Source organism: Molothrus aeneus, chromosome 11 (genome assembly GCF_037042795.1).
Source record: "Molothrus aeneus isolate 106 chromosome 11, BPBGC_Maene_1.0, whole genome shotgun sequence".
Classification (NCBI taxonomy): Eukaryota; Metazoa; Chordata; class Aves; order Passeriformes; family Icteridae; genus Molothrus; species Molothrus aeneus.
This window is the reverse complement of record NC_089656.1, coordinates 16676139-16703828: the sequence shown is the minus strand read 5'-3', so window position 1 is coordinate 16703828 and position 27690 is coordinate 16676139. Positions and strand designations below refer to the sequence as shown.

At 41.9% G+C, this 27690-nt stretch overlaps 1 protein-coding gene across 1 annotated transcript; it reads right to left on the bottom strand.

The window, feature by feature from the left end:
- GAN (gigaxonin) lies at nt 1–27690 on the bottom strand. The gene is made up of 11 exons (XM_066557390.1): nt 27523–27690; nt 14045–14159; nt 12858–13208; nt 12190–12407; nt 11206–11327; nt 10587–10706; nt 9379–9521; nt 8903–9039; nt 8291–8419; nt 2882–2991; nt 1–2140 (listed from the first exon to the last, which is right to left on the bottom strand). The coding sequence occupies exons 1-11, from the start codon at nt 27687–27689 to the stop codon at nt 1959–1961; spliced, it is 1794 nt and encodes a 597-aa protein (XP_066413487.1). The 5' UTR covers nt 27690; the 3' UTR covers nt 1–1958.

The following is a 27690-nucleotide window of genomic DNA, read 5'->3' as shown; positions in this document are numbered from 1 at the left end:
TAACAGCACTTGATTTATTTCACAAGCCAGCCAAGGATGGAAATAGTAGTTCACATTTCTGTAGTAAAGCATTATATATAAATTTAAAATCTAAAGACATATATATACACACACCAAGTTACTGCAATGCATAAATATATAAACTTTTTAATATGCCAACTAATATAGGTCAGAAAATCAATGTATATAGTTCAAGTTTTGCAGCACTTCAGCATTGTAAAAAATAAAAATAAAAAAAGGTCAATGGATTGGCTGCTGCCCTTTTCCCCACCCTCCCACATTCCTCTGCTCAGGAATCAAAGTAATTCCAACCCCACATCAGTGCTATGGAAGGACAGAGCAGAAATAAGTTTCAGAATGGCTCTTCAAGGACTTTTTAGTGAAATACCAATATTTTGAATTAGTTTGGGATCATATTTCAATGTATGTAAGATGATTTCAATAAAGATGACAAAGGTTTACACTAACACAACTGAGGGCAGAGTTTGGCTTGTCTGAGGTCCACAGAGTTGCAGAGTGGAAAGTCTCGTATGTAGTTATAATACTGGTTGTACAAAGTCTCTTTTTCTGAAGGGCAGGAGGTATTATTTCTATTTTCCATCTCTCCCATTTTATTCCTTTTAAATAAATACAGGTTATGTCCCACCCATCACAACAACAAAGAAATCAAAAATTGAGGTAAAACTGTTCTACCAGCTGATCTTGACTACAAACAAAAAGTCAATTAAATATCACTACTGATGTGAACAAGGCTTAGTAAGAAATAAAACGTAAGATACTAAGTTCTTCACTATAACCACACCATAAAACCCAGCTTTCAAAGTCAGACAGCAGTAAACAAGACTGTACTGTAGCACAGAAATCATTAGTAAACCAACTTTTGATCCCAATTTAAAGTCACTGTACAAATTTTTCTTAACTCTTAGTCCAAACCCCATGTTTTCTGCAAAATAAATATATCCTTGTCATATTTCACCTTTGTTCTAAGAGACATAAAATACACCTTTCTGCAATCCTCAGTCTTAAAAACCATTCTTAGCTTGCAAGCTAATCTGAAGTAAAAAGGAACACAATCTATTTCATTTGTCCTTTTGCTCTTACCAAAAGCAGCAATCATCACTAACTGTTCCAAACAGGTCTTCCCTTTTCACTTGAAGGAAAACAGCCACCAAAGCCCACCCAGAAGCGCACGCCACCCACCTGCAGACCAGTTCATCAGGCTACTCGAATGACAGCATAGGAAAAAAACTGTTTACTTCTTTGTGGTGTACTGTATCCATTTTCTGGGGTGTATCCATTTCAGATTAGTCCATTTTATATATATTAAAAATATTTGTCAGAATGAAACCGTTGCAAATCAATGAAAAACCGTATGTACACACCTCCACCATTTTTTAGGCACAGACCTTATCTTTTGAGAAAGGACTAGAAATAAAAGGTGCAATGACCAACGACTCCTGTGGCCTCATGCTCCAACAGCAGCGCACCAGGGAGGTTGGTTTTCATGTAGCTTCTGTGTATTACAGCTATCCAGTTCCAGATAGCACATGGATTCGTATCAGTTCCCCGCAGGGGAAACGCACCTGAAAGCTTTTTTTTTTTTTTTGCTTTTCAATAAGCTTCACCAAAGGAAACAGATTCCCACCAGTTCCAGACACAAAATCCTCCTTCAATAACAAGGTTTAAACTCCAAATGGTTACGACTGAAGGTGTTTCCTTGATCTCCCCCTTTTATTTTCCCCCTTCTCTCCTCTTTAATGTGTACTTAAGTTATTTGTTCCCGAAACAAGTACTGAGACTCAAGCTTTGTAAGCATTTAAAACAAAAACAGTTACCATACCAAAGCACAGCATACAGTGTAATTTTCAGCTGTAATTTCTCAGCTTTTCCTTTAAATAGAGCTAGATTATGGTGGACTGCACAGAACTCTTCCAGTCTGGTCCCCTGGCAGCGCGGGCTCACGGAGAAGGTACGCGGATGCGGAACAATCCCTGCTGCAGCTGCAGCCGGAAGAGTTTGCAGTTGGCGATGCGCAGCGCCGCGCAGCCCGTCCGGCGCAGGTCCGAGGGGAACAGCGGCTTGGTGCGCTGCCAGGTACCCGTGCTCCTCTTAAATTCCCTAACATAGTCATAGTTTGTACCTGAATTAACGAAAAAAAAAAGAGATGGAATACTTAAAACTCACTGCACCTGCCAACATTAGTAAGGCAAATACGTGAAGGAGAGCAGGCACAGGAACACACATCAGTGTCTGCACGGGTGGTTGAAATTATTGTCAAAAAGGAACTACTATGACATTTCTGATCTACTTAAACCCATCAAACTTGTAATTTTGTTTGCTTATATTTCAGAGAAAGCCCTGCTACACACTCATATCCATACACATGGCCACAAAAGTCTTCCAAATCTCTTTTACAGAGCGTGGCCAGATGCTGGTGGCTCTGAACTGAGTATGTTTGATAGCACACATCTATTTGGCTGGGATTGAGAGCCAAGAGTCACTATCACATCCTTATGAACCACTGGACGATGCCCCTAGAATGCAGAATTGCCTGTTTCCCGCCGCAAAGACAGGAGTTACAACCTCAGGCATTAACAGGTCTTCTTACCCTTAGATAAAAGCAGTAACACACTCTTAGTCTTAACCTCTTGTGGTCTTCAAACTTATCAACCAAATCAAGCCAATGCTCATGGCACTGAACTTGTTACTGAAGAGCCCAAAACCAACCTGTGTCTTTCTGTATGTCCAGCATAATTCCCTTGAGCCACAGTGACAGAACAGTGTCCCAGCCTCTTATTCTTAAAATGTTCAGTCTTAGTAGCAAGTATTCAAAATATTGGAAGGAAATGAGCATAAAGAGGTTTTTAGTCCTGGTTCTGACCTGTATCGAGATCTCCAATCACGTATATGCTGGCTCCGATGGGCACAGCTCCATACACAAAAGAAGAGCTAGTTGGGATACATAGGTTCTGGTCATTTAGATAAATCCACCTGTAAAAATAACAATTGAAAAACAGGATTTGATTTTTAGCGATCACATTTAAAAAAGTAATCCTGAGTCTTTTTGAAGCTGTATTGTTGACTCAAAAGCAGAGTTTATATATCAATTTGTTATGTAAAGGGAACATTGTATAGTTTGGGACAGTCCTGGTTTCTCCTAGCCAGGAAAAGCAGCTGGTACTGCTGTATCCTGAAGTTGCTCAATTTCAGAATTGCTCCACTCATCTGTGTAATCTACCTATAATAAATTCTTCTTGCAGCCACACAGTGTGGTTCTGAAACAAATTCCTACAAAATGCTGCTGCACCTTTGCAGATGCTGTCACAGTTACCACACATAGACCCTGACATGTACAAATCAAGGCCATTTTAAGGGACTGTTCCTACACTTTTTATTAAATAATTTACAGAGAACATAAAGGTCTGAGAAACCTTTGAAAATCATCCCATATATTTTCATGGCCATACCAGGTTAATTTGAAGGAAAAAGTTAGAAAATGCCCTCCCAGATACTGCTGATCTTTGAAAATTCTGCATCATCTGAACTCCTGATTCAGAAGTAAACCAGTCTTCTGGCACTCAAGGAGATGCTGCTCCATATCAATTATCTTGGAGATAGAAATCAATTTTTAAAGGGCAAATGAAAGGATTGGCTGTCCATTATTTTGTCTGTGCTTTACACTGAAGGATTAACGTTCTGCACAAAGCAAGGAAATGGTTTGTAGCTGTCATAGAGGAGGACAGATGAACTAACAAGAGAAAAGGAGAAGTTCTCTACCCTGGTTTAGAAACTCTCACAGATCAAAACAACTTGCACCATATTTCATTAGCTTCCTTCCCTTACTGTAGGAGGAGGGCACAGTATTTTCATTGCTTTTTAGCAGCAAGTGACCTAGAATTCTGAAAACTGAGTAAGTAGCAGAGAAATGCAGAAGGAAGACTGGATTATTATTATTTTTTTTTAAATTCTAACTATAGGACCAGATAAAGGAAGGGAAAAAACTCAGATCAGGAGTTTATCCACACTAGATACTCTGGGTTTTGGAGTTTAAATAAAAAACCTAAACCCACAGGGTGAGACCCAAGCATTTTCCTACTGTGAATCACCAAAGGACAGTATTAAAGTTTCTGTAGCTGCTTGTGAAAATTCATCCTCAGGCTTTCTCAACGTGAATGCTTTAAAAAACAGGCAGCACTTTTCAGGAACACTCACAGCAGCTTTAGCAGTTAAAACTAGGAAGGAACAAAGACAGGAAGGGCAAGGGGTCATGTTTCATCAGAATTTGACTAAGCTCCAGCTTAATGTGGGTTGTGCCTGCTGTTTGAACAGTATGGAAAAAACACCATGACCAAAAATTCCCAATCTTCAGGAATCTGAAAACAGTCCTTGGAACAGAACTCTTGCGTACTTCCCTGGGATGGCTCCGCTCAAACCCAGTCCAAGAGGAGCAGGGGGAGGCAAGTCCTGCTGCAACCAGGGGCAGAAGTGATGGCTCTGAAACTGGAACAGGCTTCCACCCCATTTAAAAATAGAAGGGAAGGAAGCCTAATTTCTTTCACTCTTTAAGTGAGAGAAACAAAATGATCCATCCACACTGCTGTAGATAACGAGTGGGATGGGGGTAACTGCTTTATTTCCAAGTGGGAAGTAAATAAAGATGTGATACAGAGCCAACATATTCCAGACACGTCACCTCAAGATCACCCCAGCTGAGAAAGGAAGCTTGGAAATGAATGAAAATCCACATTCCTCTCATCTGACAGTGCTGTCAATCAGTGTTCTCATTACATTTGCATAAGCACTTGCTTTTAATGAAATTCCTGCACACTGACTGGAAGAATGTTGCTAATTACACATACTATGTTACAAGACTGTTTAGTTCACTAGTTATATGCTGCTGAAAGCTCTTCCCTATTTCCATGATGTTCCAGTAGCAAAAAGAACATTGTAAAGGATATTTTACCAAAGTACTGCTGCTGAAAATTCTCTCTCAATTTTTATCTCTCTTAGTACCTGAAAATTTTTGTAATTCCTTTTCGAATCATGAGAAGAAGGAAGAAATCCTACCCCACTTATAGACCACCAGGGAAAGGCAGCAGTGGCCATACACCAGCAGATCTTGCAAAGAATCCTGAAGTCAACTTGGGCTGTATCAAATATTTCCAACCATCCACATAGAAAACAAAAAACCCGAGTGTGTACAGACATCATGCAATGATGCAAAAAGTGTATTATAAATTATGGACTCTGACAGAAAGTCTGAACCATCAAGGTCTTAAGTATGTGTTTAAGACTTCCTGCATTTTATGGAGTAGACCAACACTGGATCACTGAGTGAAGGATACCTTCACATTTCCATCTTCCATTTTCACATTCATTAAATCTGTTTTAGCTTGATCGATATTTAAAAAAAACAGGATACAATGCACACAAAGCTCAATCTATAGCCTTTGAAAAAAAATCTACATCCTGCAAAAACGCTGCAGTCTGACATGCAGCTTTTTCTATCTTTGGGTTCACTTAAATCCACTCATGCACATGACTCTAAAGACAACCTGACAAAAAATTTATTAATTGAAAAATCTCAGTTGCAGCAGCACTTCAAATATGAGAATTATTTCCTACATTTACCATGTTCACATTTCATGTAGATGCTACTATTTTGTCTCACTTCATTTATTCTATTACTTGTTTATACAGCACAGCTTAACAGGAGTCTCAATGTTTATTTTTTTTGCTAGTGTGAAGATCTCAGCATATCCCCAGTCTTTGAAAAGTCTGCGTCATGGTTAAGAATAACAATTTTGAAAGACTCTGCACTGTGAGTTATTTTAGAGTAAGTTGCTGTCAAAGTAAACAATATTAAACAAGTCCAGTCCTTTAATCCAATTCAAGCCAGAATTATGGCAGCTTACATGAATTAATATGTTTATATACTGATGTGAGTACATCCTTAGACATTCACTCTGGAGTAAAACCTGTAACTCAGACACTCAGGCTCTGGGTGCCTGGCATGATGCTGGAGCCTGTGCTCTGGCAAGGAGGCCTGAGGCACACATGGAAATTTGTGCAGATGACACAGGTGTGCACTGCTGCACGTACCCCAGAACCAACACCATGCACAGCTGAACTCACAGGCCAGAGAGCTCTCTGCATCCACCCAGAAAGTGAACATAATGGAGCTCTCCACTTACTTAAAAACAGCTGGAAAAGCCCACAGTATTGGCAAATAACTTTTGAAAAGGTTATTTTCAAAAGTATTGGCAAATAACTTTTGAAAAAGTCACTGTGAATTTTGGTTTGAGAATGCTAGACTTGATCTGCTACACAGAGCTCTGAGGGTACTGAAACCTGGGATAACTGACAGACCCTGGAGCTGAGGGCTGGAACATAACTCAGAGACACTGCACCCTCTTCTGGCTACAGCACCCCTGGGCTGAGCTGGGGCCTCTTAAACCCTGGGAGCAGCTGCCACCATCTCAGCCTTCCCTGGTCCCCAGTCTCCACAGAAACACCCCAAACCTGTGCCCTGCCTGCAGGTTCATGCTGAGTTACATTTCCAAGCTCAGACTGGGCAGTGGCAGAGCAGAAAAGCAAAGTCTGGTATCTCAGCTGCCCTCCCCACGTGCCTCCTCCATCAGCTCCATCAGTCAGCTCTGCTGCCTGCCCTGCCCCGTGCCAGCACAGCCTCCCACCACACAGCCAGCACTCAGAGCAGCTGGGGCAGCTGCAGCTTTATCACTGCTCCACTGGGATCCTGCAGTGCTTGGGGATGCCACCAAGCAAGGACACAAAGCCGTGGCACTGTGGCAGGTGTGGCTGTGCAGTCAGCAGGTGGCACCATGGCAGCACCCAGGCTGGGCCCTCCCAGCTCCCCAAACTCCCCTGCATGGAAACTCAACCTGCATCAACCAGTGAAACAGGTCTGCAGCCACTGCTGAGGAACCATAACCTTCTGAAGAACAGAATCAGGCTGGAAATATTTCAAGTAAATCAGCTGAAAATAGCAAGTAGGAGAGAGGGGAGCACTTCTTTCCACAGTTCTTTCCCTTTCAAAGACCTCTTGCAAAACATTAATAAATTTCTGCCATTTCCCCAGCCTCCAGAAGGCTAGCAAACACTAAGGGAGCATCAGCAGCAACAGCCCCTCTGATCTGTCTGCTTCTTTTAACCAATTTAAAGGATGTTTTTCTTCAGCTTCATTTGATTATAGCTAGTTTAGACATCACTTTGAACAACAGAGAAGACCTCTTCATACAGAAATTAAAGTCTCTTTACAGCCATATCTTGCAAGAAAATTATATAATGAATTTACATCTACTGTTCTATTTTTGTGTCCTTTTATACAGGTCACAGTCATAAATCAGTCTTGATCTTCTAATAAAGACATGCTAATCTCCTTCACTTGTCAACAAGCCTCGAAACATCTGACCACAAAGTCTTTTTAAAATTTAATTTATGAAAGAAGAATAATCCAATTTACCGTTATATGCAAGAAAAAAGTCACTGGAGGAACCAAGCTTGTCAGTTATGACTGGAGAACAAGGTGACTAAACAAAAAATTCAATGTAAGGTAACATTTTGAATGGTTACCACATATAGTAAGTTGGATTCCACTACCAGAGCCAAGAGATAAAAAATTAAGTAATTGAAAGCAAATTCAAAAGAAATAGAAGAAGATGAGCCATGCAGTGTGGGGAGGTGCCTGTGGGATGTATAGCATGCATAGTGTCTTTCCTATGGCAAAAGCCTACATGGGTGCCATAAGCTATAAATGCTTGGAACAGAAATGCATCAAATTTCTTATCTCTAGTTTAGGAATTCCCTAAGCTGCAAATCTTTGGATAGGGTTGGATCATGAAGAAGTATCCCTGTACATACACACATTCCTCCACAGAACCATGGCATCATTTAGGTTGGAAAAGAGCTGTAATGAGCACTCAACAGGGAGCTGTGGGCACGAGCAGGGGTAGGGGCAGAAGTACCCTGCACTTGGGGAAATTGCAGAGTGCAGGGGAAGAGCCACAAACTCCCTGTGTGACCAAGGTGCTTCTCCTGTCCAGGGACACTCAAGACCTGGTGGCTCCAGGGATTTAGGCTTGGCATATAAGAGGGAAAAGTGGAGTGGATGGGCCTTCAGTAACAGCCAAACCGGGTGACAAAAAGTGAAATGAGCAACAGACACATGGCACAGACCTCATGTGAATCAGAGTGCAGGAACAAGGGGTGAGGGAGCAGGCAGATGACTGGATGGCAAGTTATTGTCTGTGTTTAGAGCTGCAGCAGTTACCTTTTAAACTCATCATGATAAAATTCTGATTTGCACGTCACCATCTCACTGGCTTGGCTGTCGTCACGACTCCTGACCCCACCAAATACATAAAGCTCAGAGGCAACTCCACAGGCCACTGCCCCAAATCTGAAAATCCAAACAAGGAAAAAATATTAATGCCATGTATCAAAACCCTTTTGCAACCCAAAAGATGAACTTTCTTCATCTTTTACTCTTTTATTTATTTATACACACAGATGCCTTAAATATCCAACAAGATGAGTCATGGATATTAATTGTAAGCACCTAATTCAGATCACAAAAAAAAAGCCAGTAAAAATATTTCTCTCTAAAAATACTGTGAAGTTCCAATTGAACTATAATTTCTTGTTTTCACTTTGCATCAGGGAACTAGTGCTTGTAACATCAAGGCTATGTTTCTACCAAATTTGTATTTATTGCTTGGATGCTCGTCTTTACTCAGCCACATGTTAACTACAGGTCACCACAACTCAGAAAGACCTGGTGAGATTCACAGGCCATCTTCACAGATTCATCAGAAAAAGGACACTTTCCTCCCATCAGAGGGTTGGAAAGCAATCTAGTCCCCCCACTTCCATTTTCCCTCACCTCCTCTCTTTGAGAGGACAGATTGCTGTCCACTGCTGAGTCCTGGGGTCGTAACACTCCACAGATTCAAAGAGTTTTCCATAGGAGCCTCCACCCATTGCATAGATTTTCTTCTTCATAGCTGCATAGCAGCCAATCTTATGGAAAAAAAGAAAAATATATCTGAAATGACACACAAATGCACAGTATTGAGAGCTCAAAGCTGTCTGTACACACACACACACAGAGGAATTTGGCTTGCCTATACCCCATGTCCAACAATGCAAGGCATAAAAATGCTCAGGCACAGTTTTGTTTTGGTGTATAAAGAGAGAAGAAGCTGCTCACTCTCATTTCATTTTGGAGACCATTTGCTACAGCTTCTACTTGAAGCAAAAGATTAAAATACATATTTTTATACATATATATACACATACATATATCTGCATTTACTATTTAACAAGAAGCAACACAATCATATAGGATGTAGTTTTTACCTTTCTAACCATGGTCAAGTCTGGCTGCTTGGTCCAGGTCCGGCTATAAATATCATAGCTCTCCATAGAGATCAGCTCCCTTTCACCATCCTCACCTCCCAGAATATACAGAATCCCATCAATCTCTACCACACCAAAATTATGTCGTGCCTAAGGAACATCAATAAAGTCAACATTGAAAAACATAACTGCCATTGTGAATAAATGAACACAATCTTATTTTTCAGACTAACTGTCTGCAAAGTGCTATTGGTATTATGCCCGGCTTTTGTTTTGTTTTTTTTTTTTAATGCTGAAGTCCTAAACTTCATAAGCCTAAGATTATTAATTTAATCAACTAAACAAAACAAAGGGTATCAAAAGGAGAAAAAAAAAGGGAGAGTAGCAGAAGCCAAAGAGACCACAGAGAAATCTAAGAACAGAGCTTGGCCATATTGCAGTTCCCATAGTGGTGGTCTCTGCAATGAAGCTGTTGCTTTCAGGTCTCTCTAGCAGCAAAGCCTGGACCCATTCTCTGTGCAAAGGCAACTCTTCTATTTTGTATGTATGAGCCCAGCTACCCCTCAGTCTCACAGCAAACATATCACAAGCAGGAAATTTAATGCATCATAACTAAAATTGTAGTCAAATCTACATGCCTTTGTTAACCAGAGATTGCAAAGAGGAAAAACCTGTGGTAAACAACTTCTTAATAAACACCCTGTGCTGATTTACAAAGATAAAAACACAGGTGTATTAAGGATATATGTTTACAAATAACAAACTTTTACTTTTTGATGGAATGTAATTATGAAGAAGGAAGCATTAACTCAAACCAAACCTAAATATGTGCAAGCCAAGTTCTGTATGTTGGCCAGTCCTCTGTCCATCTTTTCTGCACAGTCCGATCCCTTTGTCCATCTCAGAGGTCTCTTGTTTTAGAAGGCCAGTATACGCAGAACATTAAGTATACTATAGGACTGATTCATTATGAAATTCCTGAAATTTTGTAGTTCATCTTACAGTTAGCTCTTCACCAATTGTTTAGTTTTTCCAGATCCAGCAGTCAGCATCAGACCACAAGAACAACAGGATATAAACAGAAGTCAGTCTGCAGCATGATTTTGAATGTCTAAGATGCAAGCGACTGGAGATTCAGAATAAAATTTTGCAGAAGAAAAGGAACATTTTGCCAAAGTAAAAACTTAAATCCCAACAGTTAGATAGAGATCTTGCCTCAAGCATTGGTGGTAAGGAACTCCATGAATTGGTGTCTGGATCATATTTCTCTCCAGAGCTTAGCGTTCCCTTGTTTTCATCCTGACCACCAAGCACAAATAAAAATCCTTCTGTAAAACAAAATGTAACATGATCTTAAGAACAGGACTCTCAAGAAGAGGACTCACACCTGCACACTGAGCAAAACAACAATGAATGGTGAGCTGTATTCTGGAATTCACCAAGAGATCCAGACCAGTCACAGGTCAGACTCTGGACTGGAGAAGGTAAAGCACATACTTACATCTGACTCAAGTCTGCCCCTGCAGATACCCTTCAACATATTCAGTGATGCAGCAACTAGAATTTACTTAAAACATTAAATACTCCTGGAGAGACAGATGTAGCAGATTCCCACAAAATGTTGCAGGAATAGTGATTTTAAGACACTCAGATGACAGGGGTTTTCACAGAATCGAGTACAGTTTTGGGCAGACAAAGGGGAAGCATGAAATAACCCCAGTGCAGTCACTCTTGAAGAAAATATATTATTATAAGCTGTATGTCAGATTTTGAGGCACTGGTAAGTTTTCATAACATTGACTTTACAAAGATGAAGTTCCCCTTTACCTGCTGACAATACTCCATGATTGATCCTTGGAATACTCATAGGAGCAAGTTCAATCCAGAGCTGTCTATTGGGATCATAAAGAGGACACATACACCGCATCACTGAGGTTGGTTTCCGTGATCTGAACACAGGGTGGGGAGGGAACAAACAGAAACAGAAAGACAAAGACAGAGATTTACGAGTTCACTGTTAACAGCTCGTGTCCAAAGCTGGCTTGTTCTTGTTTTCCTGTATATTCATCACGTGGCATTTCCCTGGTAAGGAGAAGATCCCCAAACCAAACATGTAAATTGAGTTTGTACAGACTTGGAGACATAAAAAGCTGATTCACTTCATTCCTACTGTATCTGCCTGTAACCTTTTTTACGAACTTTGAACGAGCTAAGAACTGATAGACAGTATTAGTAATGTCCGAGTAAAGTGATTCACAAACTGACATGCAAAATGTTATCTGAGGGGTTTACTATGCTTCTATAAAGAACTAACATCTAAATGCTTGATTTATTTAAACAGGATTGGACCCTCCCTTCTGCTGCAGGGGGTACTCCAGAGAAGGAAGGGATTATAGTGTGGAACAGAAATTTTCACCTTATCTCAGATGAACCAATAATGACTGTTTTTTTTTTTAGAACCACATCTATTATAAACAAAACAGTTTAAAGCACATGTTCATTACCCCTAAGTTATGTTAGAGATGCTTTTCAGATCATCAGAAATGATTCTGTGTTTAAGTCTATTCAGTTTAAAAAAATCTAACCAACACTCACTGAACAAACAACCCTCCTCAAAGTTTACTACATGTTGAATGTCAGAAACAAAATAACTATTTATTGCTGAATCACCCCCAAAGGTATTTTAGGTGTGTCTGACCAACCTAAAACAAACTCAAATGATAGAGTAACAAGCAATAGGTGCACACATCTGCGTTTTCAGGGCGGTGGGCGCTGGCACCGGGACCAGCAGCCACACCACTGCACACTTACACTCTCTCCTCCCCCCCAACAGTCACGATGCACTCGGAGTAGCCGCGGGGCTTGAAGGAGGCCAGCATGGCCTCTCCCTGCTGCGGGGGTGTCAGGGGGATGTTGTTGCACTCCTTGACGATCTCGCGCACCAGCGGCTCGCTCATCATCTGCTCGCGCAGGTACGCCGCGTCCAGCCCCGACACCCACACTGCCGACATCACGTCCTTCATGTGCACCTGCGGACACGCGCGGACACAAAGTCACCTCCAGCATGAGGCACCCGGACATGCAGATGCTTCTGTGCTTAGCAAATACTTGAGAGGTTTTGATACTGGCAAGCAATAAACTGTACAAGAGAGTGTTAGTAAGAAAATGCATCAAGTCCTCAAAGTTTCTCTATAAACATGCAACTTGCTTCCTCATCATCCAAACAAGATTATATCATCAAATGTCAAAATGGTGCCTTTTTTTCTTAATGCCTATTAAATGATGAAGGCAGCAGAAAATATATCAACCACATAGCTTTCACTCTTTTACTGCATGCCGTGGTCTGCATTTCAGGCAAAATTCAATAAATTCTGTAAGATTAGTCCTGAAAGAAACAGATCTATTTCAAGTTCCCACTGATTAGAATGAACACTCCAATTTGTGACATGTTCAAAATACAAACATTTGGATGTCCTGACCTTTCTGGATTCTGAATCATGAGAAATCCACCTAATCACCGCTTCAAAGACGTATCTTTCGTTTCCAACATTGAGCTTTTCCATGGACAGCACTTCTTTCAGTTTTTGAGGAGTCAGTTCCAAGAATTCCTCTGTGCTGCTGACATCTCGAAAGTGAGTTTCCAGATACTCTGAGGCAAGGTAGTGAACATGATGCAAACAATAGTGCAGTGCAAAGTCCCGAATACCAATACAGTTCTCAGCAGCTATGCAACCTTCTAAAAACTCACAGCAGAGAGTTTTTAAGTCTGTAAGCAGCAGGAGATCAGCTGCCTGTACCACATCTTGGATAGTTTCTTCATTTAGCCTGATCTGCAAGAATTAATTTAGAAGTTATAGCTACTATCACTCATTTGTTCCATGACATGCCCGCATTCATTACACTCATTCTCAGTGGCTGAAAAATTGAGTATTAATGCCAGTGTAAGAATCAGGAGAAACTGATATGACTGCTAACCATTAATTAATTAAGACAGGTTGGAAAGACATTTGCTTGATAGAAGGTGTGGAGCAGAAATTTTGATAAGTTCCTGAAGTAACCAACCATAAAATTGCTCATCTCATCCGGGAACCTATAATGAGTTTTGCTGTAATAAATAAATAATTTTTTAAATACACATGCAGGAATGAATTTCAAGCCAAATCTGCCTTTTCTTTTTCTGCTGAAAGCTAAACTTGTTCACCAGTCTTAGTCTGGTTCCAAATGAACTGGACACACTGACTTTAATTCCTGCTAAGGCTCCTGGCAGGCAGATGTGACCAGAGGCCAGAGAGGTGGGCACGAGAGGCAGGGAGGGAGGGTGCCAGGTGTACTGTAACCCTCAGTGATGGGGTCTCCACCTCTGAGCTACCAAAGCAGTCCTCTGTCACAGCTGACAAACACTGCCTGTTTTAAAGCAGATTACTGAAGGTAGCCACCAATTTTAATACAAGGATTTGACATTGACTCTAAATTTTAATGTCCTCCCCTGCTACACAAGAAGAGGAGACAACTCCTGCAGAGCCTATTGCCTCTACTTCATATGCACAGTCCCACTCTGCAGAAGCTTTATCACAAAGCTTTAAACATCTTTCAGGATAGCAGTGTTAAAATTCCAGTTATTTTGCCAAATAGTCCAAGTGAGGTTTAGGGGTTTTTAATACCATACCTGCCCACTGAAGATGTAGTCTAGTATCTCTTTCATGATATCAACAGATATCCCTTCAAGTTCAATCTTGTATGTTGAGCCATCATCCTTTGGAGGATTGTAATTCAATTTTGTTCTAAGAGAAGAGAAAAGGAAAAGAGCAAAATTCAAAATCTGGGCATTGGTTGCTGTCAGTTTGTGAAGAATCTGAGATCTCAGAATATGGATCTCTTGGGCCACAACAGAGATGTTAAAACCTTTCAATGTGATGGAAAAACTGTCCCTTGAATTACCACATAGGTATGGCCTCTGATACTGCTCATCACATTTCCAAACTGAACAAATCTGTCAGCCTTGCAAACTACCCAGGCCATCAAAGAGCCAAAGTATGTTTTATCCCAGCTCATTCATCACAAGCATTCAAAAACTTCACTCAGACTTTCCAACAGAACAGCAGCTCTGCTGACAGATGAAACACAAGAATTTGCTTTGATAAAGGTGGGAAAAAACCCAAAATAAAACAAAACCAAAACTTTTTTTACCAAGGAAGAAATAATTAGAGATAGCAGATGTGATCAGAATATTCACTGGCAGCACAAACATTTGGATTGCATTACCATTTTGTGTAGTTTATGATGTTATCAGCCTAATGCTGTGCCTGGCTGTAACCAAGCCATGCACTCATAGTTGCAGGGAACAGCCCATGTGCTGCTCAGCAGAGCTTTAAATATTCATCTACATCAGTGGACACTTCACTTACAAGCCATTTCTTTAAACATACCAGGAGCACTGTGATGTGCCTGTGAATAGAATGGTGGAGGCATGGGGAAAAGGTGAGGAAGTAATAATAGCACAGCAGACACTTTGCTTTCCACCAGCTGTCACTGCAAACACTTCTTCCAGGACAGACAACTTTAAATGTTCAAAAGGGAGCAGCATCCACCAGTTTGGTGCCAACAACCACAAGAGCTAATAAAAGACCAGTTTTTAACATATTTTTCCACATTTTGGTCAATGAAGAATACATTATATAAAGACAAGAAAGTTTGTTTCCCTACTTCTGTGTATATATAGTGACCTACATGTACACCACAGCACTCCAAAATAAAAGCTTTTACAACTTTTTAACATTCATTTGAATATATCCTTAGATAGAATCAGTTCCTTAATGTGAAAAGCTGTGGCTTTGCTAAGCTGAAAGGGTCCAGCCTCCTGCTATCCACACTCATGCTAAGCAAATACATAAATAGGTCTTAGCTAAGGGCAGATTCTGCCTCACTTACTCATATTGGAATAAATTAAGTTTCTCACAAATTAAGCTGTAACTCACATCAAATAAAACCTTAGTCTGTAAGGAGCTATTTTTAAGTGTGAATAAGGCCAGTAATTTTAGCCCTTTAGTTCATCATCCTTGTGGTCCTGGCTTCACATTCCTTTTCTACACTGCAGAGCACCCGGAGATAGCGGTGCCCATGCAGCAGGGCTGGAGCTGCTTCACCCTGTCCGCACAAGTTACAATACAAATAACAACAACAGCATGGCGTGGGTTAGGAAATTGGTTATTTCCTAACACCTGGAAGGAGATTAGGAAAGTTATGTGACTCCCATTAAAGCTCATGCTGCAATGGCAGGCACTGATTTACAGCTTGTCAGCTGAAAACTCCTGCCCCAAATGTACATTTCCAGCAGAACAGACAATGTGTACCTCAACCCCAGCCATCCTTGCCCATGTGCAGTGTGCATTTTCCATGTCTGTAAGCTCAAACAGAGCATATACACACAGGGCAATGTGCCCTTAGACTTCTAACAGAGCAAAGGCTTATTTATACACATTTTCAAATCTAGCCAAACTACCTCCATTTACACCTGAGCTCTGGGATTCTTGGTTTGTAACAAAAGGCTCTTCTGGATTCCTAAGATGAAACTGTGTTTTCTTTTAATTTAACATAAAATGTATCAAGGTTCCCAGTGTGTGGCTTCCTTCAGCAGAAAAGACAGTTGGGTGATCCCTGGATCTCACATGAGTCAGGTACCTGTAAGTAGCTGTTAGGATCAAATACACAGCAGTATCTACACAGAACCTGGGTGTCCAACTCATTGAGGGGCTTGAAACAGGTCCAAGGCATCTAATAAGCATGTTGATGCCAGCACTAATGGGGAGATTAGGGAAAGGCCTTGTGCTATTTATCACTAACTTTCATCTCAGCATCACCTGTACACACCCAAGCTAAATCACCTTATTGCATGGACTTTACACGGACGCCTCCTGGTAACAAGAAAGTGTTGTTCAGAGTTTTTGGGTCTTATCAGGGTAGATGTTCTAATTACTGTGTACTTTTTCAGGCATCAACAGTTTGTGAGCTTTAAAGAAATGACCTAATGCAAAGCCAAAACACGAAGCCAAAGCAGAAAAATAACCTTGAGAACAAATCAAATTACTTCAAAGTTACAGACACTTGTATCTAGGCAAACATTCACCTTATGCAAATGCTTCCCAGTTCAGATTAAGTTTTGTTCCTATTATCTGTCATGGGAAGCAATAGTGATGCATGTGTCACATGATTTTAATTTGTTGGTTAATAAAATATAAGGTTATTTATTTCAGTACAAGTACTTCTGAGCTATGCCAAGAGAGCAATTCCCAAAGGCAGCTGGAGGTACTCCTCACATCAAAACTCCAGGACAGCTACTGCCTGTTGGAAAGAGGGGAGGAAAAATATGATGCAAGGACATGTTATAACCAGGTTTAGGGCTGGAAAAGTTTAAGAAAAAAAAATCATGAGTCCAAATGGAAAGAAAGCTGAAGGAGGAGAGAAAAGTAGGAGGTGTGCAAGCAGAGGGCAAGGAGCCACATCTCCTCTTGCATCACCCAGCACCAGCTGTGACCTGCACCCACGCCTCACCTGCAAACTCAGGCCTGGGCATCCCTGTCATCACACCAGAGACAGAACCAGAAAGTTTCCAAACATATTTGTTCCCAGCTCAGAAAACAATGGACAGCACATGGAGAAATACTTAACCCTTGCCTACTATCAAATTTCACTTTAGAAAGTAAGTTAGCAGTTATGCTTAAGCAGAGGCTTTCCAATCTGTCAGCATCCCAGAAGGAGGATGCCTTCTTTCTGCCACACTCCTCCTCAGGGTGATTTATTCAGCCTGTGATTTGTGTGGCTGAGAGCTGCAAGTGGCAACCAGCAGCCCAAGGTGCAGAGATGGGCCAGCTGCAGCACAGCTGCTCCTAACGCAGGCATGTGACAGCTTCCTACGAGGACAACATTTCTAATTACTTTAAAAGCACTCCAAGCTTCCAAATCACAGCTGAAAAGGCTGCCTCAGTCTTCCTTAATTCAGATGGAAGACCAGAACATCGAGATCTACAAGGAAATAACCCTCCCAGCCAACCAAAACCCCCATGAGTTGGGAGCAGAGCGCAGGCAAGACAGAGCTGGAGGAAATGAAACAAGGCAACTTCTTCATCCTGTTTTCTCAAGTAATTTAATTTTGAGCAACTTGACTCCATACATGTTTTAAAACAATAATTTCCATTTTTTAATTAAGATCATGATTGTAAGTTGAAATTGCTTCCAGTAACATTAAACTGTTCCATAAATGCTCAGCATCCACCCCAACATCTTGTGCCTCATCAGGAAAACTGCTGGCACACACAACACCTTGAGCCAGGGGCATAAGAACAAATGGGTTGATGTTGTGTTTTGATGTTGTCTGTGTGACAAATTTAGAATCTGCTGTTCCACATCACTTAAGGAATACAATCCTAATGAGTCATCTGAAACGCTCTACATGAGGCAGAATGAGGATAAAAATTCCAGTATCTCTTCTCTATAGGTAAGTAATATAAGCAAGGTGAATCCTCAAAATGAAAACACAGGCTCAAGAACTGATGTTGATACTGCTAGGAACAACATTTTACCTCTAATGACATAAAACAGATTCAAATAATTAAAAAAAAAAACCACAAGCAAAAAGCAAAACAACAGGTAAATTAAGACTGCCTTAAAGCTCTTATTACAATTAGGATGGAACTTCCAACTTACTGTTATTTTAAAAGAGCAGAACAAATCAAAGCACAACCAATACTGCTGACCATACAGCCAATCCCTGTGAAAGCACTTTTGTGGGACAGTTAAGATTTATAAGAAGCAGATTGAAAAAAAAATCCACATCTGAAAACTTGGTTTTCTTACATTTTAGAGTTGAAAGTTCATAGGAGGTGAATAATCACTTTTAAATACTCAACTAGACAAAACAACAAACAAAATGAAAATTCAAATTCAGAACCTGGCCACCACCAACACCACTTGCTTTCCTGAGTCAGACATAATTTTGTGGGAATATTTTCATCTTTTAAATCTCTGCCTTATCTGTAAACTACTAAGAAAAGACAACTGATGTGTTTTTAGAATGGTCACATAAGTTATACAGAGAACAAGAGCTCAACTCTTGGAAAGCTTTAATCCTTGGAGTGCTGGTATACTGGAACCTAAACAAATAAAGAAAACACCTGTCTGCAAAGACTGTGCCTACCAGAATGCTCCAGACCACATTCACCACAAGCAGGTTGTTGATATTTACAGTGAACAGCCATCAGAAAATCTGGGAAACAAGAGACACACACTTTGGGTTTGATGCTTTGCAACACAAAACTTTTACCTGCTCTCACGTCACCACGGTGCAAACACAGTTTGATGACCTACTTACACTGCAGGGTGTCAGGAACCAGACAAGAGGGAGACACTTGTCTCTTGGAAAGGAGCTGTCTTCCCAAACTAATGATTTTGCTCCAGATTAGCCATTAAGGGCTGGTCTACACATGCTGTGCCAGTATTGCCACACTAGCAAACTTTAATATTCAAGTAGCAAAGCTGTCCTTCGAAACCAAAGGGCAATAAAATTGGGGTTTGATGATTTATCCCTTACCAGCACCAGTGTTTTGGCCTTCTCCAGAGAGCATCAGCATTTTAAAATGAAGTTGGACCTCCAACAAATTGTTCCAGCAAAGACATGCACCAAACCTAAAACATGCTCACAAGGATGACTCAGTCCCAAAAATGACAAGTGAGTACTTGGAGATTTTGCATCACTAAGGAGAAAACAAAAAATCTGCTTTTGATGCAAACATGAGGTCAATTTAGTCTCCTGGTCTGGGCTTCCTTATGTAGGTTTTAGTCTTTCAAGTACAAGCTTTCCATGGTCAATCTAATTAAGTCCCAGTTAGGACTGACCATTTCAATGGTGAAGTTTTTCATTTGTCTGCCTTTATCCCTGCAATGTTTTCTCCCATAAAGGCTGGTCTTTCTACGTGCAAAAAAACTCCTTAATAATCACATTATTAAACAGGTCAGACATAAAAACATGATGCAGCAGTTCACTCCACCCACCACCATCCTCCAAAAAGATATTTTACAACCAAATCAGAAGGTTTCCTTTGAGGTCGCACCCTGGCCTTTAGCACCACATATAAAAGTCAGTCTTCACCACACCCTGCAAAGGGTGCCAGCTCTCAGAAGATTTTGGCTATGCCTCTCCTATGTCTCTCTCCTTAAGATTATCTCTAACCCCAACTTCAGAAATCAAGGCAAACAAGTCCATTTAACAGCTCAGCACAAAAACTTGCAAAGTTGCTTTGTTTGCTTTAAGAGAAACAAAAACTATGACATATAACTTAATTTTTTCAACCATTGAAAAGTTTAAGTTAGGCAAAAATGTGGCTTCCTCCCTTTCCATAAGAAAAGGAACAAGGTAATTCCTTCAACAGCAGCACAGGGGACCTGTACAGGGCTCATGGGCTTTGCTCAATGAAGAGCTTGTTTACCATGAAAATCTGAAATTACCCTGATTACACTGAGCTCATCCAGAGCTAGATTGTAATCTAAATTGGAAATCTACCCTCAACCAGAGTGTCTTGCCTAAACATGTGAGTTAGCCCTAAGTAGACAGAACACACACTCAACAAACTGTGCCCAAGGATGGACCCTGACAGTTCTCAGCAGCACCAAGGACCTGATGTTTTATTTCACTTTGAGTTTCTTTAGCCAGCACAGAAAACAACCCAGCAACTGCACCAGCTGAGCTTGCCAACAAGTCACACAGAAGCAGAGGACATCAGCTGCTGGGCACCTGTGGTTCTGCACCCTGTGCATGCCACAAAGCACAGCTCAGGCTCATCTCTGATGTGGTGGAGCACACGTGGTTCAGCAGTCACTGCTCATCTGTGACAGAAACACCTGCTGGGTTCACAGAGGTGGTTTGGGTTTGGTTTTCTTCTGCTCGACTTGACACTCAAGTCCACTCACTGAACTGATTCCCAGCAGTGTCAAACTTTTCAGGCAGCAGTTTGGAACCCGGACTTCCTCAGAAAAACAAGGGCAGACATTTTTGAAATAGAGTTTTAAGCTAAGAAATGAAGAGTGTCTTACTTGAAATATGTCTTCTTTCAGATTAACTCCACTTTTAAACTTGTTAAAAATGCTTTTTTAGAAGAAACAAGTACAGTGTTATACAGTACCCATGTTGCTAAATTTGCTGTTAAATATGTTTAAGAAATGCAGTGCTGTGTGTCTAATAACCAAAATATTCCTGTATTATTATTTAATTAATTTAATTTTATTTCATTTTATTCCTGAAAATATTATTATTTAACAAACACTAATAGATCTGCTGGGAAAACTTGGATTTACCAGGCTTTTATACCTCACTTATCCTTACAGCACATGGGAGCAATAAGCAACAGAGTTGGAGAAAGATTTTCATAATTGATGGTAAGTATGAAGTCAAATGGACAAAATTCTAAGCGCATGAGTAGTGTTGTGGAACAGCTGGAATATGTTTGGAATCCAACTGAGGGAAGCACCGGAATTCTGGATGTGCCCAGAGCTGGAAAACAGAGATCTGCAAGACTTTCACAGAAAGCAATGCCACAGCCAAGATGAAAAAGGAACCAGGAACATGGATTTCATCAGCACAGGAATCTCCAACACAGAGCACTCCCCATGTCCATAAACAAGAGCTGCAGCAGGCAGCCCACATCGTCCAGGGGATGTAAACCACCATGCCTGAGGACATAAACCAGCCACCAACCACATGGTATTAAGGACATGCTTCCTTGATAGGGACAAGGACTTTCAGGGCTGTGCATAAGCAGTGATTTATTTTGGTTTTTTTGACATATTAAGCTATGGCAAACATAAAATATGAGAGGCAAAGACAGGAGTGGAGACTGCCCTGTGCATGGGTAGCACTACACTGGTACTCAGTACCAGCAGAGAGAGAAACTTCTGTACAATATTCAGAATAAGAGTCTGAACAGCAAGGGAGCAAATCCTTTCAAACCATTCATTACTGTTCATATTTGTCAGTCCACACCAGAAAAAAGTTCCTTTAGTAACTGCTGATGAGACCAACACAAACAAAACAGGTTCAAAGAATTAAAAAAGAACACCACCAAAAAAACCAAAACAGAAGTGAAGCATTTCTGACTCATCAGCTCCAGACACATCAGCCCTGTTCCAGCCACAAAATACATTGTAAATCAAGGAAAAAAAAGAAGAATAAAAAAGGTTCCTTTAATAATAAAGGTTTTGCCAAACAAGGCAATTAATACAAGTGTAAAGGCAACCTAGAGAGTATAAATTACCCAGACATCCCAAGCAGCCCATCCTGCCACACCTTCCATCCCAGCTCGCCTCTTACGTCAGGCACGCAGATGAGCTGCACGTCTCCAGGTACAAAGAAAGGACAAGAAATTTCATCTCTAGTTCTCCTGGGTAAACAAGATGCTCTGATTCCCAGTTCTCCCTCTGCCTGACGTGTAGCAGCAGCCCAACTGTATTTTTTTTACTATTCTGGGCTGGGTAAGAGCCTTATGGCTTCTTCCCTTCAGGCGATCTCTAGGGGCTTGTCGGAGCAGGAATATAATTAACAACTCCCCATTCAAGCCTGGTATAGTGACTTCTAAATCCCTTTTTAAACCATCAACTTTTAACATACCTTTATCACTGTTGCCCCTCAACTACTTATCCAAACATAACATGCATGTAGGCACTTCTGAGTTGTGCCAGGCAGAGTTTCTGGCCAAGGCAACTATTTTGATTTACTGCCTCTCAAAGTCACAGAGACTTTACAACTCAGCTACTAAAACATAATAGGTAGCATTTAAATTTAATTTTTTTTAAACCAAAACCAAAACAAAACTATGCCAAATTAAAAAAAAAAAAAGTCTGGAAGCAAATTCTGGCCTGATCTGTTTCTGACTTCCTACTGCCAGGGCAGCCTCCAAAGCTCCCAGGAGACTGCCAGAAACAAACTTCTCAAAAGAAACCTTGAAGACAACAATGGCTTTAGAGCCCTCCTTGACAGTGCAGTCACCACAACACTGCCCTGCACACCCAGTGAAGAGGGAACAAGCCCTGGCACAATTACAGCACGATCTGGCTAAAGCAGAACTTGGGAGCACGGCATTCTGACAACCAAACAGCTCTCAGCTCCAGCTGCCATTTGTGTTCCTGACCTCAATATTCATCCCAAATTGAAGAAAAGTTTTAAAACACAATAAAAGATCTCTATAAATGTCAGTAAAGACCAAACAGGTACCAGGAAATAAGCAGCAGAAGCTCCTGGCAGGTGTTGGCTCCTACTTGACCCTGCTCTACAATATTCATTGTCCAACAGGTGTAACGAGAAGTGCCCAGTGGCACCTCCAGGGTGCAGGAGGCACATCCCAGCCCACCTCCCACACCAGCACTCACAGATGCTCCCAGACACACTCACACAGGGATGGAGCCTTAGCAGGCTCCCCTTGTGACAACTGCAAATGCTCCAAGTGCCAGCACACAGAGGAAAAGGCAGGAGGTCATTGATGGGGGCACATCCCTCCACAGCTCCATGGAAATCTATTTCAGCATTGCCCGTGGCTGTGCAGGGTCTGACAAGCTCTGCAGTGTTTTAGGAATGTCAGAAGGTTGAACAGGACAAGTGAGAAGATGCAAAGGCTGTCAGGTTATTTCTGACCAAAACCCATTTACAAGCACTACAGCTATTTATAAGTACGTAAAAATAATGTGAACTTAACCTTACATTTACATTCTTGTTTAGTTATATTATACTCCTCTGAAAAAAGATTTAAATATGATTACTGGTCCATTACTGAGTTTGAAAAGCCTTGGGGAACAGTAGAGAACACATACAGCCATCTGAAATCTGCTCACGCAGATGCGTGAAAATCAAAGACAAAACTTGCTGAGGTAACAAAAATGTCTTAATTCAATTTGTAATGCAGCAGCACAATCCCTGCGTAACAACATTACATTTGTCTAAGAATATGGGCTTAAATATCCTCTTTGTTGAGGTAGTTCCCACGTGCTCCCTGTGTTCCAGGCAAGCAGACAGTAGGTGAGCAAAATATAAAGAGTTGCAAGTTTCAGCTGGCCAGGAACGACTCATGCCAGACAGTGACAGATCTGTTGGGATGGGAACATCTGCTGCTACTGCTGAGGATACCAGGAATGCTTGGACCAAATCTATCCTATAAAAGGTTGGCAGATCTATGCCACAAGTCAGGCCAAACTTACTAGTGCAAGCATGGTTTGCTCAGGGAAAAGCCCTCTCATGCCACTGTAATTTACACCAAGCTTTCAAACGAAATAAATTAAACCAGGGCAATGGATCTACACTAAGGCAATTGCCAGGACAAAGAGTGCTACCAAAAAAAGGGCAGGTTTCTGGCTGATTTGTTTCAGAAGAGAAAACCAAGAGCTAACCTGGCTTGAATATAACCGCTCTGGGATGCACAGCAGCATCACCCTGAGCCAAACCACACTTTGTCCTGCGGCGGTTTCTTCCTGAGGAACCCTCCTTTTCTCAGGCTCAGGAACATACCACAAGATGTTAGAGATATGCAGGGAGACTTCTGTGCTTTGTACATGGCAGGATTTGCTCCAGGGGCACACAGAAGGATTAGATGAACCTTTACATATAAAGGAATTCTGTAGGAATTCACACAACCACCCCAGACCTCACTGGCCTGAGAGAGCTACAAACCACTTGGTATTAAGCAGTTGAGGCAAAACCTGAAGAATGAAACTACCACAAAAACTAAAATTCTTACTGGCCCCACAAGACTGAAAATTTTAAAATTAAACAGGGTTTTTTTTAATTTTTCTGTACTTGCAGAAGCCACCCTATGCATCAGACAGGCAGGTGGGGCCCATGACACCAATAACACTTCCAGTGTGTTTCTGTGCCCCTTCATGCCTTTTCTTCTCTCCCTGCTGAAGCTGCTATCTTTGAGCTGCATGGATAATCCAGTTGCCAAATAACTAGTGGGAAAACACATCACTATAATTTACAAGTGTCCTACTCATAACCAGTCAGCCAAACAGCTTCCATGCAAAACTCAAAAACAGGTAACGCTCCTCTCTCCGTGGCTGCACAAATCCTTCAGCACACACAGACTGCTCACACCCAACCACCCCCTCACAAAGTCCATGCCTACTTATTTTCCTACTCACACCCTAAACTAGGCACTCATGCAAACCCTATAGCTTCTGAACTCGCCCACCAACTTGCCCACAGCCACAGCACATAATGAGACAGCCAGACACTGAAAACACCACATCAACTCATACTTCCACTGCTTCACTTCAAGGTTCACATAAATGATTCTTTTTATTCCAAGTTTTACTTCTGAAAGTACTTAATGGATTTTTCTGAGCTTTATATTGGAATTTTTCAAATGAGAACAATCTGAATCAATTGGCATTTGGAGACTGTAACAGCCTGTGGTACCAGAGCTTTGGAATCAGCTACCCTTAAAATAAAGGGGCAGGAAATTCTTGTGTCTCCTGCAATAACTGTTTATATAGAGGCCTAAACTGTTTTTCTTTGAAAAACCAACACTCAAAATAAATGGGAGCTGCACAGACTAGGTCCAAGGTGGAGATTAACTTCAACTCCCAAAAAAGCCACTGTGTTTCCTTGGCCAGAAACACAATGCTCCAACATTGGCAACCTACCTGACCAATCCTACCCAATGTGAAGACCAGCTGGACTAAGAGAGAGATCCTGGAGTGATAAAAAGAAGAGAGACAGGCAGCAAGTAAAAATTAGGCTCTGCAAAGGTAGGTAATACAAATGTATTTCCTAATGTGCCATACAAGAACTAGGTACTCGTATTTTTGGTTCTTTACATCTTGAAAGCCTGAGGAGAAGACATGAGTAAGCTTTAAAAAAAAAAGCACAAAGCTCACACTTAATCATATTTATATATTAATGCATGTAACCTACTTTCACACATAGTTAATGAGTTCCTTCATGAGATTTGAACCTGAACAATTCTGAGTTTAAAAAAACCACAACTCTAATGACTACAAGTTTTGTTGCTAATGTAGTTGTGTCTGGAGCTCTTATTCCTCACTCACAATTAACCCATGTTTCTCCAGCACATTTTTCAGAGACTGACAAAATGCAAAACTTAAAGATGAAATTCTGTGAAAAGGCACTTCTCCATAGGATAATATACCGTATCTTTTAGTTAAGCATTTTCTTTCACAGTAAAAAAAAATTGACATTTTCTGTAAACTCATCCTGCTGTAGCAGTAGAACAGCAGTTTTTCCAAGGACATGACCTCTTACCACCTACAGCAACTCTTCTGAAACCTGATGTCAGGCATATGGTCATCTAAAATATGATGCCCAATGACCTAAAAAGCATTCAGGCATTTTGAAGAGTATGAATCAATGGCTCATTTCTATTTCACATCTTTGATTTCTTTCACCACAGTCTTCCAAACCTGCTGCTCAAGACAAGCAGTGATGAAAAATTATTAGTAGCACATAGGCTCCACCATGTCCTTTTTGCAAATTCTTGATGATCTTCCTTCTATGTGCATTTTATTTCATATCTCAGCTCTGCTAGCTCAGATGATGCAGAGAACTGTTTACTTAAGTCTGTGCATGATCACTGCTATTTAAAAGTTATTCACCAGCCCCATATTCTATTTATTTTTAGTTTATTTTTGTACTTGAGAATGTTTACACTGTACTTCAATGGTCACCCAAAATAATGTATTGCCTAAAAGCAGATGATATGACACTGCAGAAGGTTGAATTTTTTCAGACTGTGGCATAAAGAATTCCCATCCTCACCTAGCAAAAAAATGCAAATTTTATGACAACTTCACAGGAAGCAGCAGCTGGAAGAAATGTCCAAACAGTACAAAAAGTCTGCTACAGAATTATGTTAATCCTGTGTTTAAATGGTACTGAAGGTCTGGTCCTACTTTACACATGAAGACAAAACAAATGCCTTTATTACTACAAATGAGTGGACTTAAAACCCTTTGAAATTAACCACTTGTATGTTTTGTTTACCTGCTCTGACATGCAGACATGTACCATAACACCTCGTGGAGGGTATATTCTTTTCACCTGCTGTCACTGGACTTGTCAGCACCAAGTGTGATGGGCTTCAGACTGGTGTAAGCAGGACTTTCCATGACCTGGGTTTCCCTGCACACACAGCCCAGGAGCTGCTGAAACCATGACTGTGCTAATGCAGCTCATCCTCCCCAGCACTCGCTGTCAGTGGCACAGTTCTGACTGCACATGCTGGTGACAGCCCTGCCAAGAGCTGCCAGCGATCCTGGCACTGCCAGGCTTTGTCCCTCTGGCAATTTCTGAGCGATGTTCTTAGATGTTGTGGGGGCACAAGCGATGTGGAGACAATCCTGTATTTTTATTTTTTCATTTAGAAGCCGGTGTACTTCAGAACCCATGACCACCACCTGGAGCCCTGTCTTGCTAAAAGACATTAAGGAGGAAAAAAATGATGCTGAAGTGCTGACTCGGTGCGGCCGAGGGACACACAGAGCCCAGCACCTCACAATGCCCCTGGGATGCTGCCCCTCAGCCGGACACCTCCCTCACCATCCTCACACTTCACTCTTTAGGGGTTACTAGGTCCCACCAGGCGCCTGGCAGCAATTAAGTTGTTGGGGGGATTTTTCCCCTGCTGGGTGACACAGCCTCTCAGAGCTGGAAAAGCAGCGGTGTGATGCCGAGAACACGACAGCTCCTGCGGAGGGGCCCGGCGACACCGGCCGGAGGCAGGGAAGGAGGGAAGGAAGGAAGGAGGTGGCCCAGCAGCTGCTCCCACAGAACTGCTGGTGTTGGAAGGTAGTTCTGGAGATGACCCAGCCCAGCTCCTCTGCCCAGGGCAGGAGCTCCTACCTGGAGCAGGTGACACAGGAACGCGTCCAGCCGGGGTTTGGATGTCTCCGGAGAGGGAGACTCCACACCCTCCCTGAGCGCCCGGGCCAACTCCGGGCCGAGGCGCAGCCGGGGTCCGCAGACCCCCCCGCCGGCCTTCCCCGACTCCTCCGTCCTCACCCGCGGCGGATCCCGCTCCTTACATAACCCCGGCCCCGCTCCCCGCAGCGCGGCCCCTCCGAGCGGCCGCCCGGGGGCCGCGGGCCCTGCCGTACCTGATGTAGGGGCTGGCGGCCGCCAGGATGTTCTTCTGCACCGGGATCTCCTCGCCCTCCAGCACCAGGTGCGCGTCGCAGAACCGCGTCTCCTCCCGGAACGAGCTGAGCGCCCGCAGCAGCCGCGCCGGGTGCTGCGGGTCCGACACGGCGCTCGGGCCCGACATG

Excerpts from the sequence above, each read along its gene's own strand:
- GAN (XM_066557390.1), bottom strand. The coding sequence starts at position 27,689 with ATGTCGGGCCCGAGCGCCGTGTCGGACCCGCAGCACCCGGCGCGGCTG. Across the intron at positions 14,160-27,522 it reads GCCGCCAGCCCCTACATCAG|AACAAAATTGAATTACAATC; the intron begins GTACGGCAGGGC and ends CTCTTCTCTTAG. Across the intron at positions 9,040-9,378 it reads ACTTGACCATGGTTAGAAAG|ATTGGCTGCTATGCAGCTAT; the intron begins GTAAAAACTACA and ends TTTTTCCATAAG.